The 13,499-nt window shown below is 44.4% G+C and overlaps 1 protein-coding gene across 1 annotated transcript; it reads left to right on the forward strand.

Moving 5' to 3' along the window:
• The first annotated feature begins 642 nt into the window (after window positions 1-642).
• MRPL4 (mitochondrial ribosomal protein L4) lies at window positions 643-12,736 on the forward strand. The gene is made up of 9 exons (XM_063294308.1): window positions 643-824; window positions 2,368-2,452; window positions 4,068-4,236; window positions 4,749-4,800; window positions 6,484-6,601; window positions 7,789-7,895; window positions 9,990-10,099; window positions 11,427-11,497; window positions 12,515-12,736. The coding sequence occupies exons 1-9, from the start codon at window positions 777-779 to the stop codon at window positions 12,658-12,660; spliced, it is 906 nt and encodes a 301-aa protein (XP_063150378.1). The 5' UTR covers window positions 643-776; the 3' UTR covers window positions 12,661-12,736.
• The last annotated feature ends 763 nt before the right edge of the window (window positions 12,737-13,499 follow it).

The raw sequence follows: 13,499 nt of genomic DNA on the forward strand, positions 1-13,499 counted from the left end.
AATGTGGATTGTGGAGCCCTTGGTGCTTTCTGCGCCTTGTTGTTTTCTTGCAGACCTGGATCTCCTTCAGTCCGACCCGCAAGCCACAGCACCACTCTAGGCCGGTGCGTCTCAACCTTGGCGGCTTTAAGCTGTGTGGACTTCAACTCCCAGAATTCCCTAACCGCCATAGCGGCTGGGGAATTCTAGGAGTTGAAGTCCACACAGCGCCCACACAGCTTAAAGCCGCCAAAGTTGAGACACACCGCTCTAGACGATCCTACAAAAGTTAGCTTGGCTTTGCCCAAATCTCCTTCCCGTCTCTCAGTCCTTTCGATTTGCATCTCCTCCGCGTCCCCTCAGCCTTCCGCCTTGCTTTGTGTCTAGTCTACGCCCACTAGTTTTAGGCCCCGCCCCTGACCTCCTGAAAACGGGTTTAGCTCATCGGAGATTATAAAGGACGTGGTGAGGCAAAGTCAACTTCCGGTTACAAGAGACTACTTCCGTTGCTGACGGTATGGTACACACACGTGAGTTTATCAATGGATTTATTTTTTTATCTAGATGACTTGGAGCTTCCTTGCCTTTACTGTGTTGAACGCACTCTTCAAGATCGGCTTTAAAATGAAGGACACCCAAAGCCTCAACTACCTTGTCCCTCCTGCACTTTTTAAATATTTCTGCGCCAACAGCAAATGAAAGTGTTCGTGGGGGTGACGTCATCACTTCGAGCCGGAATCGGCACAACCTCTAGTGCGCATGTGTCCCGCTTCTTGCCGTGAGCGGGGTTCGCCGCAATGATCCGGCTGTTGGCTCCGTTGTCGAGCCTGAGAGCTGCTTCGCGGGTGAGAGAGAGTGTGAAGTCGGGCAGGAAGCTACGGGGTGGTCGGGAAGGATTTGTTGTGCATGGAACCGGGTCCTCTAGGGACCCATTAGATGACCTTTGAGAAAACCTACTAGCACGGTATCAAGACTTCGGTCATGCTTGATTCCCCCCAGTATTTTCTGTGCAGGTGTATACTGCTTCTACACATGGAGTCTCCACTTTCGACAAATAGCTGTAAGATGTTTCTAGTCGTCTCATCTCTTTTTGGGACAGCAACATGTTCGTTAGGTATTGAGTTAATCTATCCTAAATTAGGGTGACTGAATTTTAACTCTTCACAGTTGGCGGTTGTGGCAGTATAAGCATACGTTTCAGTACGTGAGGACATTCTGAGTTCACAGAACACTATAAATCAAAGTTTGTTTTGTTTGGGGGCTATGTATACTGTGTAACCCCAGCTAATTTTGTTTAATTCAGAAACAATATTAAGATACCTATGTTTTAGCATGTTGCATGAGCATGGCCTCTTTCTAAGATAGCACTCTTTTCAGAAGAGGTGGTTGTTGGGATTGTGGGACTTGTAGTCCAATGCATTTGAGCAGTGCCATGATGCAGAAAGCCTGCAAGGGTATTTGCAGGCTTTTCAGGAAAGTGATACCTTCTTGCAGTGTACTGTTGAAAGGGGCTTTCATTACTTATTCATTAATAACTTAGTCTTGGTTTACTGCATTAACCCTGGTTGCAGCATTTGCATGAAACACTGAACCATAACTAATCACACTGACTGTGGTTGGACAGCACTGTAGATTAAATTGGTTTGCTGGTATGTAGTTCAACAAATGCACTAATTGGCAAGTGTGGCTGATTTTTATACCCATCAATGAATTTTACAAAGCTACATAGGAAAAAAAATATGGGAGATCATAAGTAGAAAAGGCCTATTCCTGCTTGAGTGAGTTGTCCATATTTCAGTAGCACAGGGAACTGGGGGGGTGATGAGAGAAAAGATGATGGCAAGGGTAATGGGATGGATATGAAAAGACACTCTTCCACTTCTTTTAATGTCCTCTGCATCAACTCATTAAGCACTGTGCTACCGTAAGGATGCACAGAATTGGAGCTCTGTGCTGTGTTTCATCTCAGATGTTTTATTTGCCTTTGCAAAGAGAAAAAAGGATGGGTACAGGAAAGGATATTCCAGGTATAAGTAGTAGTGGGGCAAACTAAGCAGCCTAATGACAGTCCATCCACAACACACTGATCCAGTGAACCGCAGATCAGATTATTCTTCAGGTGTTTTAAAGTGGACCTCTGGCTCCCCCGTGGCCCGGCCTTTAAACCACAATTCCCAGTTTGCAGGCAACCAAAAATCAAGCTGCCAAAGTGAAACTGAATTCTAGCTTATTCCTGTTTCAGCCAACTGGAAGAAAGGGAATTAGCCACGAGCCTGGTCATTTGCCTGTGACCTTTTCTCTCTCTCTCATGCTTTACTGTGGTTTATCATTGTGCCTGAGTGCTGCCTTTGCGCTGGAGATCCTCTCTGTTTTACTTTCCATTCCAAGCTTCTTTCTACACTGTCAAAAGAACAAAGTCTGGTTGGCAACGCAGATGGTTCAGCTGCTGTGGTGGATGAAACTTCACTGCAAAGTAAGTATATTTCATGGAAATAGAGCATTTTTTACTTCTGTGTATATGCATTTATATTCTGCTTTCCCCAAACAGCTAAAGATGGTATATGTGATTCCTCCCCATCACCACAAGTTGTTATAACAGCAGTTCTGTGAACTAGGTTAGGCTGAGAGTTAATGGCTGGACCAGGGTTACTAACTGAATTCCTTGACAGAATGGCATTAGAGTAGAGGCCAAGTTTTCCCAGCCTTAGGCCAGCACTGTAACCACTGTGCTATTGGTACTGAGTTAATTGAATGCATCACCAAATACATTACTGATGCCTGCTCCAGACTGTGATGTGCAGTAGGGAATAGGAATTGTTTGTCCTCTTCCAATATTATTTTGTAAAAACATGTTTTAGAAATGCACAGGAGCAGGAAGCTTTTGAAGCAACCCTGTGAGCCTTCCCAGGATTGTTCCCAAATGGTAACGTATTGAACAGATCCGATGCCAATCAGATCTGAAATGAAAATTATAATTTTTTTCAGAAGGCTTTCCTTAGAAATTTAATTGTGTGGTCAGCTCTTCAGACCAAGAAAAAAAAAAGGATGGTTAAGAAACATTGGAGACTTCATTAAAAAAAAAAAAGTAAATTATTCTCTCCCAACCTGTTCTCTTCCAGTTGAGTTAGGTTACAATTTCCATTATCCCCCAGCCAATTTTTTGTTTGTTTTAAATGACTCAGATATGTGATGAATCGCATCTCAGTCGGATTAGGAAATGAAAACTGCTATGGTTTAGAATTTCTCACAGAAAAAAATTCCTTGTTCATCCATGCTGGAGGTTTTTATGGAATTTTTCTGGGACTCTCTCCTTTTTCCAATTCCCTGTGTCCATATTAGGGACGTGCAAAGTATTTGAAAGAGGTTCTTCATAAAGTGTATTAGCAAAACACTTGTCTGCAAAGTATTCAAACAGATACAACTTTGGGAATTCTCCCAAGGTTGCTTTAAAGGCTTGCTGCTACTATGTGCAGGGGTGTTTGTGTGTGTACGCACAACCTCTTCACTTGCAGCTGCTCTTTCAAAGCTTCAAGGAGGGAGCTTCACTTGTGCTAACAGGTTTTGTGAAGAGCCTCTTTCAGATGCTTTGCATTGCCTTTGCTGCAGAACCCATTACTGCTGAGGAAGAAGAGTTGATACGTTCCATGTGGTAAGATGGGATAACCTCTTTAGGCAAACGCTTGCTTACAACGCTCCTACACATTTAATGCAGGCATTTAGAAATGGGAAATAAGTGTTTCAGTTCAGTTATCTGTGAATAATGTTGGTGATGGTCCTTAGTTCCTTTAAATATTTTTTCAGTGTTTGCTCTGAAATCTTTTATTGGATTCTCGGGGAAAATGTTCTGACACTGGCATTTAAAGAAGCCACCTATGATGAAGCAGCAGCATTTTCTCTGGGTGGATGAAGCTAGTATTTATAAACTGGATGAGGAATACTTTGTTTGTTTCTTGATACGTGGTGTGTGTGCGCGCATATTGATTACTCAGAATGTAATACGCGTTAGGTATTGTGGGTAGCTCCTTTGTCCCATCCAGAGGATCCTCTGCAGTGATTGCATCTTGTCTTTTTCTTTTGCCATCTCTTAGAAGCATATCCTGACGTAGTCTCCAGTGACCCAATTCTGCGGAAGTGCAGCCTCCCTGTCCCCAAACACCTTATGCCTGTCCAAGCCTGGATTGAGTCATTGCAGCATTACGATGCCAGGCACCTGGGCTTGGTAGACCTGCATCCAGATGTTTTTGCAGTGATGCCCCGGTAAAGACTGTTACTCATTTCCATAAAACTTGTAATTGCGGAGATGGCTGAAATTGAGCAAGCTATCTACCTCTCTCCCTCCCCTCCCAAAAAGGATACAGAGATCTGTAACAGGGGAGGGAGTAGGGAGCAATGACAGAAGGGATGGGGCAAGGAATAAAGTTAAATAAGGGTTTACAAGCGAGACCTTTGGAGATTTTAAAGCATTAGGAATCATCTCCAAGGACAGCACCTGGCAAACTTGGTCATCCGTATGAATCTGTTCTTCTGGACCGCAGGGTTCTTAGAAATCAGAGTTGTAGAGCAGCTGAAATCTGACATGTGCATATCTCAGCTCTTAGAGCTATGAGCAGCTGGGAAATTCTAGGGCACCAATATCATGATATTAGATACCAAATTAGTTTTCCCGTGCCTCTTTCTGTTGTATGGTTGCTGTTGCCTTATCTGCTTCTCATTCATTTTACTAGCTGTTGCTTCTGTCTGAAACACGTCTCTATATTTTTCCCTCTCAGCATTGATGTCCTACATGAAGTGGCCATCTGGCAGAAGAACTTCAAAAGAATTGTGAGTATCGGAACGTAGACTGCAATGAATGCCTTGGATGACCAAGCCACACTTGAGGTCACCTGGCCAGAGAGGCTTGTGCACTAAGCTTAGAAGGGCACATCCATGTGAAAAGGGCTGCCATTCCCAGACAGTCTTCCTGGGTGAAGCTGAATGTCTGGGCAGCCTTATATTTCTCCCACTCCAAAGGAAGCACAAATGTGCCGTGGCTCTTTCAACAGCTGTGGCTTACATACTTTGCAGCCATAAGGACCACGCATCTGCCCCCCCCTTTTTAAAAAAAGTTGAGAGTCTTGGGAAATTAATTTTTGCATAGCCCTGCACTATACTTCATCCATACAAAATTATGTACTGTTTCTGGATTTATGTTACAGTATAAAGACAGCCTGCCTGTATTATTAGATTCCATCCTCTATCCTGTGTGCTGCCTGCCTTGTGTATTTCTTCTCCTCCTCATGGTCACCTCCTTGGTAGCATTATGGTGGGCATGTACAGTAGAGGAGCTGCCCAGACATGCCAAGGATTACCAGACTGAATTTAAACAGCAAAAGTGAGCAATCTTGGTGGTTGGGAGCCACCCAGCACATTTTCTGGGCATAGTGGTGAAGCAAAGTGGGCAGGACTGTGTCACAGAATGAGGGGTTTCTGTTATTCCTGGAACTGCGGAGCGGAGGTTTCCATAGTTAAAAGAACGGTACAGGTAGTCCTTGCTTAACAGTGGTAATTGGGACCAGAAACTGTTGCTAAGCAACACCATTGTAAAGCGTGATGTCATGTGACTGTGCTGCTTAGTGATGGCAATTCCAGCAGCCCTGGTTGCGGTTGTTAAGCAAGGACCTTGTGGCCGTGAGTTGTGACTTCCTGCTGGCTTCTCCATTGACTTTGCTTGTGGGAAGCTGGCAGGGAAGGTCGCAGATGGTGATCACGTTACCACAGGATGCTGCAATGTTGTAATTGCGAGCCAGAGAAGTAACACAAGCAGAGGCTTTAAAAAATGCTTTAAGGTAGTCCTCACTTAACAACCACTTGTTCAGCGACTGTTCAAAGTTATGATGCCGCTGAATGCGTGGGTCCTCATAGATGGTGCTTATGACTGGTCCTAATAGTTGTGGCTGTCATCACTTCCCTGTGGTCATGTGATTGCGATTTGGGTTAGGGTTAGGGTTAGGCAACTACGATGTTGTAGTATCCCATAGTCACATGACTGCCATTTGCAGCCTTCCCTGCCGGCTTCCCACAAGTCAATGGGGAAGCTGGCAGAAGGTTGCAAGTTGCTCCTGCAAATCACTACCAAGCATTTCCTAATCCTTGGGAGTGAAAGAAAAAGGCCTGAGTCTGAAAAGGCACTGGAAAAAAAAAATTGAACAGAAACTGTGGGAAGGGGGACCTAAAGGTGAAGATAGAAGGAGGCTGTTTGCTTTTTGTGTAGTGGAGAAGTTATCCGAAGAAGCTGGTAAGAGAAGTTCCTGGTTCAAATTTGGCCTAACCCGTGAATTCCATCAGGCAGTCTGTTCTGTCTTAGCTGCTCCTGGATCTGTAGGAGAGAGGTTATAATGAGCTAACCTGTAAAACTGTTGAAAGAGTGAGTGAAATGAGAAGCAGGAACTTCACTGAACACTGGTGAACTTCCTTTCTGACCTATGCTGCTCGAGCCTTAGCCTGGGATCTTGCTTATCGTTCCAGAGTTATGCCAAGGCCAAGACCCGGGCTGAGATGCGTGGGGGCGGTAGGAAACCCTGGAGGCAGAAGGGCACGGGTAGGGCCCGGCAAGGCAGCATCCGATCACCTTTATGGCGTGGAGGTAAGTGAAACCTTCTGTCTCTGCTTCTCAGCTCTTCCCACGTCTTGAAATAAAGTGGGGAATGTAGCCAGTCCATCAGGCCATGGCAGAGGAGCCCAAAATAGATTATATCTCACTGATAGTTTTGAAAGATGTATTATTTCAAGGTAAACATTGCTGCTTGCCTTGCTTTTTCTCCTTTCCACTAGTTTTCTTTTGGTTTCACATCTTTCAGATCATAAGTCTATGGGCAGGGATGATGATTTTTTTTTTTTGCTTTTGTAAATAGGTCACTCTGGAAGCTTTATTTCATTAAAGATGGTTTAAAGAATCACAAATACATAATCCTGTAATTTGTTTTGTGGCTTTTGAGCAGGATGGTGAAATCCCATTCTGATATGTTCTCTCAGCACATCATAAAAGCTACTGTTACTCTTAATTTTATTTGTTTGTTAAACTTCTTGCCTGCTTTTCCTCCAGAGCTCAAGACAGTACAAGTAGTCCTCACTTAACAACAGCAATTGGGACTGGAATTTCTGTCACTGAGTGACGTGGTCATAAAGTGCGATGTCACATGACCACGCCGCTTAGCGATGGGAATCCCAGCACTTCTGGTTGCCATCATTAAGCAAATCCTACAACTTTGCTAAGCACAATGTCATGTGGTTGCCATTTGTGACCTTCTGCCGGCTTCCCCATTGACTTTTAGGAAGCCAGCAAAGAAGGTTGCAAATGGACCACGTGCCCACAGGACACTACAATGTCGTAATTGCGAGCCAGGTGCCAAGCACCTGGATCGCAATCACATGACCACAGGGACACTGCAGCGGCCGTGAGTACAAGGACTGGTTGTAAGTACCACTTGTTCAGTGCTATCGAGTTCAAACTGTCGCTGAATGAGTAGTCATTAACTGAGGACCACCTTTATACAGTATATATCCTGGGGGCAACATACATAGCACTCTCATTTTCTCATGGCCTCCTTGTGGTAGGCGGCTAGAGAGTGTGTGACTGGCCCCACATACCCAGTGAGCTTCAGTGGCTGAGGGTGGCCTTGAGCCAGGGTTTCTCCAGTTTGAGCCCAATACTTGAACTCAACATCGCCCTGCCCCTTGGTTCTGCTGCTCATAGCCAGCCCCAGTTGTGTAACAGTGGGGCTCTGGCTGGTGGCTCTTTGACTTCTCCGACTGTTCCTGTTTCCCTTCTAGGTGGCGTGGCTTTTGGCCCCCGTGGCCCCACTAGCTATTACTATATGCTTCCCATGAAAGTGCGCGTCCTCGGCCTCAAGATGGCGCTGACAACCAAGCAGATACAGGTACGAGAGCCACATGGCCATGTGAAGGCCTGTTGTTCTGCCCTGGTCTGTCTGGGAGAAGCTATGGTTCTTGGGTTGATTCCTAGCTAGTTTTCCAAGATTGATTGCTCCCTTTAGTAGGGCTCTGTGCAGTTCAGAAATAATTAGGGAAAAGTGCTTTGGAACTCTCATGAGCCCACTGCGATCCATTAAAATGGGCATTTGTACAAGCCCGAGAAACATTATAGCTGCTTTAAGGGATCTACTCATTAAAGTTAAAAAGGAACTTTTAAAGCAGCTGCCATTCTTCGTCAGGCTGGCTCAGAAGCCAGAGAAATGACAGGCTCTGTTAATGAATGGAAGAGAATATTCTTGGTTTCTAGCATTTTTGCTGAATAATTTTCTAGGTGTTCTGCGTTTAAATTGATGTATGTTCACAGCATGTATATTGTGTTTCTGATATTGCAAGTATTTTGCGTGCTTTTGCACAAAAGTCTCTAGAGCTAAGTAGGGAGAGCGAGGGGTTTTGGAGAAGGAACATGCAGCTTTGTTTAAGCCTCAGGGGTGTGTTGCAGTATTTTGGCTGGATTGATTGATTGGCTTGGGGGGTATGGAGGCTTTTAATGGGCAGGGATGTTAAACCCGCACTGGGGTAAGGATTGGAGTTTTCATGTAGAAATCTTTCAAGCAGCAAAAGCAAGGGAATGTGGAATCTGCAAAGCACAAACCATGTTGGTGTTCAGCCCAGTAGTGTTTAGGAAACAGTGGGCTTAGTGCATCTCTAGTGAGCCCCTTTCCCCTGCCACCACCAGCATTGGGTTCTGATCTTCCTGACATTTCTTTCTCAACCTTGATCTCTCAGACTTATCTCTATTTTTGCACATGGATGGCACACAACCCTCTTTCTCCTGGAGTCTTCTCCTTCTCTAAGCTCCCATGGAGAATGATGCTGCTTATGCACCTTCTGTCTCAGCCCTTTTTCTTTTACTCCCAAGCATTAGGAAATGTTTGCAATCAAGGCAGAATCATTTGTTTGCCGCTATAGAAAATTTCTGTACCCTTAAAACGAACTTCCTGAGCAGGCTGTCATTGTTATGGTAATTGTTCATTTTAATGTTTTGTGCAGCGCAGTCATATAGTAATACAGTTTTACAGAATAACAGCTGAGCAATTTACGATCTTACATTCTGGAGATAGTACTGAAGGGATAAGTGGGAAGAAGTGAATTTGCAAATACTTGGGTTTAGTTTGTGTTGGGAATGAAAAATTGGAGGGATTAAGCTGGGGTGTGGGAATACCCTTCAGAAAGTTGTAAACTACAATTCCCAGTTATGCCAACCAGCCTGGCCAATGGTGAGGGATGCTGGGAATTGCACTTCAGCGCTAGGTGGAGGCCCCTTGGATAAGCCAAGGGCCTTGTGAAATTTGCTGTGTTATATTGAATCTTAAGAGCCAGTTTGGTCTAGTGGTTAAAGGTACTAGGGTAGAAACCAGGAGACTGTGAGTTCTAGTCCTGTCTCAGGCACAAAGCCAGCTGGGTGACTTTGGGCCAATCACTCTCTTAGCCCTAGGAAGAAGGCAGTAGCAAACCACTTCCAAAAAACTTGCCAAAACAACTGCAGGGACTTGTCCAGGCAGTCACCAAGAGTCAAGACTGACTCAAAGGCATCTGCCCACAGACACAAAAAATTGAATCTGACCGTTATTGAACATCCCTAGGCTAGGGCAACCTGCTGCCTTCCAGACTTATGCTTCTAATAGCCTCAGGCAGATGGTCAATAGCAAGAGACACTGGGAATTGTAGTCCAAAATAGCTGGTTGCTTCCCCTTGATATATCTTTCAATGTGTACTGTGATCAACAGGAGTTTGTTCTTTGGGACACAGGACAGGGTGGTTCTTGTCTAGCTGTTAAGTTTCATTAATGAGTGAGACTGAACCTGCATACAAAGCTTGTGCTCTTCTCCTGAGCTTTTGGATTTCCTAAACAAATCTGAGAAAGGAGTGGAAGGAAGAGAAACTGATGGGTTCCAGAAATAGGGCCTCTGGTGGAGTAGCTCAATAGTCAACCTGCCTCTGAATCATATAGAGGTCCTTATTTTTTCCCCAACCTGCAGGGTGATCTCCATGTTGTGGACTCTCTAGAAATGCCAACCTTCGATCCTCAGTATTTGTTGGACTTGGCTCGCTACAGGCATTGGGGAAGATCGGTGTTGTTCGTGGATGTGTGAGTTGACTTTGGTTGGGGAGGTAGACGAGGATGGAGTCCCCCTTGCCCCATGTAGAATTCCTTATTTTGTCAAGGACTGCTGGTCTCTTCAGCCACGGAAACAGTTTCTGTAAATCTGTTTTCAAGCTGCATCTCAGGGGAGCCACAGGTTAGCTAGAGGGAGTCTGAATGAGAAGACCAGTGTTACCCTACAAGCTCCCAAATGAAAGCTTGTCCATTGCTATTAATCTTCCCATGAATTGACCAATCACAGGAACTTTGGGTGTGTGTCATGACCACATTCGCGAGCCATTAAGGATGACAGTACAGTGAGACCCAATATGCCTGCCCCTGAAACTGTGTCTTTAATGTAGGTATTTTTTCCACAGTAAAAAGTTTGTAGATTGCTAGCATTCATGTTATATCAAGTATAATCTTCCCATGAGTGTTATTAGATAAGCTTCTTGTTTGCATCAGAGCAGGGAATGGATCCGATTTGGGATACCCACTTTCCAAGTGCATCTAGTATAGTATTTTAGGATCAGGACATCATTCTGCCCAATACAGCTTTTGTTTCAGCCATATAGCTTATGATTTAATCTAAGTTTTGAAATACCCCTAATCATAAACTCCCCAAAGTCACATTGTAAAGGTTTCTGATTTTTGCTTAGGCATGCAAAGACCTCTTTGTAGAGTGGCCAGAAATCCAGCACCTTTTGATTGTGGTACAGAGTTCTTGAGCTCCTGCTGCATGATTAATGGAAGGGCCTGATACTGAAATAGATTTCTTTTTGTACCTTGGAACAGATACAGAACACCTTTCCCTAATAACGGTATTTGTAGCCAACCTTCTTCCGAAGCTCCAGAATTGGGATACCCTTGAAGGCAATAAATGGAATGTCAGGAAGCACAATTCTCAGTGCTTATGATGGGGGGAGGGGGGAGAGCAGGAGAGCCACAGGGAGCAGACTCTCTAAAGCAATGTTTCTCAACTTTGGGAACTTTAAGATGGGTGGACTTCAACTCCCAGAATTCCATGGCCAGCATGCTCTAAAGGTTGCCTGAGGTTTCCTCTCCCTGCTCTAGAACCCTGATATCTTGCTGAGGCTTCTGAAGCCTCATTCTTAAGGAAGCCTGAATTCCTCTACTAAGGAAATGTGCTGTTCCTCTTTCAGCACTGCTCCTCTAGTGCAAGACCCCACTCCCCAGAGGTGGGAGGGACTTGAGGCAGCAGATAGAAGAGATTCCACTCAGCAAATGGAGTGCACTGGCTAGAAGTTTGCATTCAGGAGATCCTAGATCTGAGCTTGCATAACGTACCTGATTTCCCCTTCTTGGCTTCCAGCAATGAAGTACCTGAAAACATCAAGTCTGCAACAAGCGACCTCAAAACTTTCACAGTACTACCAGCAATAGGTGAGTTGGGGTGGATGGGTAGGATTCTTCAACAGATGAAGAGGCTATATAACCAGTCATGGGCCCCTGTCCTTCCCTTCTCAGTCTCTAAACAGCATAGTAATTCCTGTCTCAGGAATGATGCTGAAAACACTCTTGTCCTTTTCCACTTTTGGGAATGACGTGCTTCATCTTTTATTGCTTAGGGCTGTGCTATGGGTCATCCCACTGTAGTCTTGGCAAGAAATAAAAGGGATTGATTACATAGAACCCACCTTGCATAAAAGTTTATATTAAAAAAGAATGACAGGGCAGCTGGTCTCTCTAGGGAAAAAGCCCTGATTCTTAATTTTCATAAACTAACTTAGTATTTACAGATACCGCCTGAAAATACTAACTGCAGATCTGGGAGGCTGCTACCAGAAAGAATATATGATTGGCAGCCCCTTATCTGGCAAGAGAGCACCAAGGATTTGCTAAGAAGGCCAGTTCCAATAAAGGGCCATAAGAAATCTTCAGCACTTCCCTTCCTCCACCGCAAATGTTCTACCTCACCTATGAAGCCCTGCCTGTATTAGGTTGCCCAGGGCAGGTTTTGCCTGCAGCAAATGCCACAGGGTTGCGTCCTTCTTTCCTCCCAGTCCTTTTCTATTGTTTCAAGCCAGCAACCGAGAGGCCAAGCAACACCGTGCAAGGGGCCAAACTTGGGTTTGCCACTTTCTGTGGCCAACATCCCAAAAGCACTTCTGGTAGGCAGGCTTGTCAGCATGCAGGAAGAATGGCTGAGTTGCTCCCTGCCTTTGCACTGCCCTAAGAGCAGGAATCCATAACCATTTTCAGTGGGAGGACCGCATCTCGTCATTGTATTTTGTTTGAGGGCCACACTTAGGCCAGCCTCATCTTTCAGAGCTAACAATGTTTCCAAACATTTCTGCTCCACAAGTTCTTGGGGGCCTCTGGGGCTGAGGACTGCTTCTTTCCTGCTTTTCACCTGTGGAGCCAAATAAGCTGAAGACCATCTTCCTTTTCCACCCACAGGTCTCAATGTGCACAGCATGCTGAAGTATGAAACCCTGGTGCTTACCCTGGACACCATCTCCTTCTTGGAAAAGAAACTGTTGTGGCATGACTCGCGATACAGTCCGCTCTATCCCTTCCGGTTGCCCTACAGTGATTTCCCCTAGCCCGTTTGTCAAAGAAAGACTGACCATTTTGTGCATTTTTTTAAATATATACATTAAAACTAAACTTTTTGCCTGAGTCGTCATCTGTCCTTGAATATAGGCAGCCTTGAAATAAAAGCTTTCAGGTGAAAAATGATGTGGTATTGCTCTGGAAGTTAATGAAACAAGGTGAGGAAAAGTAGAAACACTATTTAATATTATATAACGTATTTCAGAAAAACAGCAGAAAGACCTTGCTGAATTAGACCAGGGTTTTGGGTTTTTTTAGTCTAGAATCTTGTTTTCAGAAACAAACAGTGGCTGTCCTTCGATGCTCCTGAGTAGAAATTGGAACAGCAGACTTGTATTTTCACAGAACTAAGATTTTACAGTTTTTATGAGGAGAATATTGTGTTAGTTTTTCTGCAGTGAAAAATATATTTTGAGGGTAGATGCTAGGAATGCTTACTGTTACGTTCTTCTGTGGAAAACAGTTTTTTCCCACCATAGCTTAAGGTCTTCAGTGTGGAAGTCCAGGGCAATGTAGCACTGCAGTAACTACTCTGCGTATTTCATATATTCTTATTTAGAAAGCATTTATTAGCCCACAGAAGGAATTTTCCATTTTATTTCTTCCCATCTTTTGTTTCCCTGGTTTGTCAGCTTCCTGACAATAGAAAAGTCCTCAGAGGTGAAGTATCTTAAATTTTACCCTGTAAAGAAAAAAGGTCTTATGATACGTCTGGGGCTCACTAACTTACTGAAGCATTTGCAGGAAAGTGATTAAATGCAAATTGCTTGTCATTGACAGAGAAGCAAAAAGGTGATAGTATGGCTACAGAATAAACTGTGATAATATG

This window comes from Candoia aspera, chromosome 2 (assembly GCF_035149785.1).
Source record: "Candoia aspera isolate rCanAsp1 chromosome 2, rCanAsp1.hap2, whole genome shotgun sequence".
Taxonomy (NCBI): Eukaryota; Metazoa; Chordata; class Lepidosauria; order Squamata; family Boidae; genus Candoia; species Candoia aspera.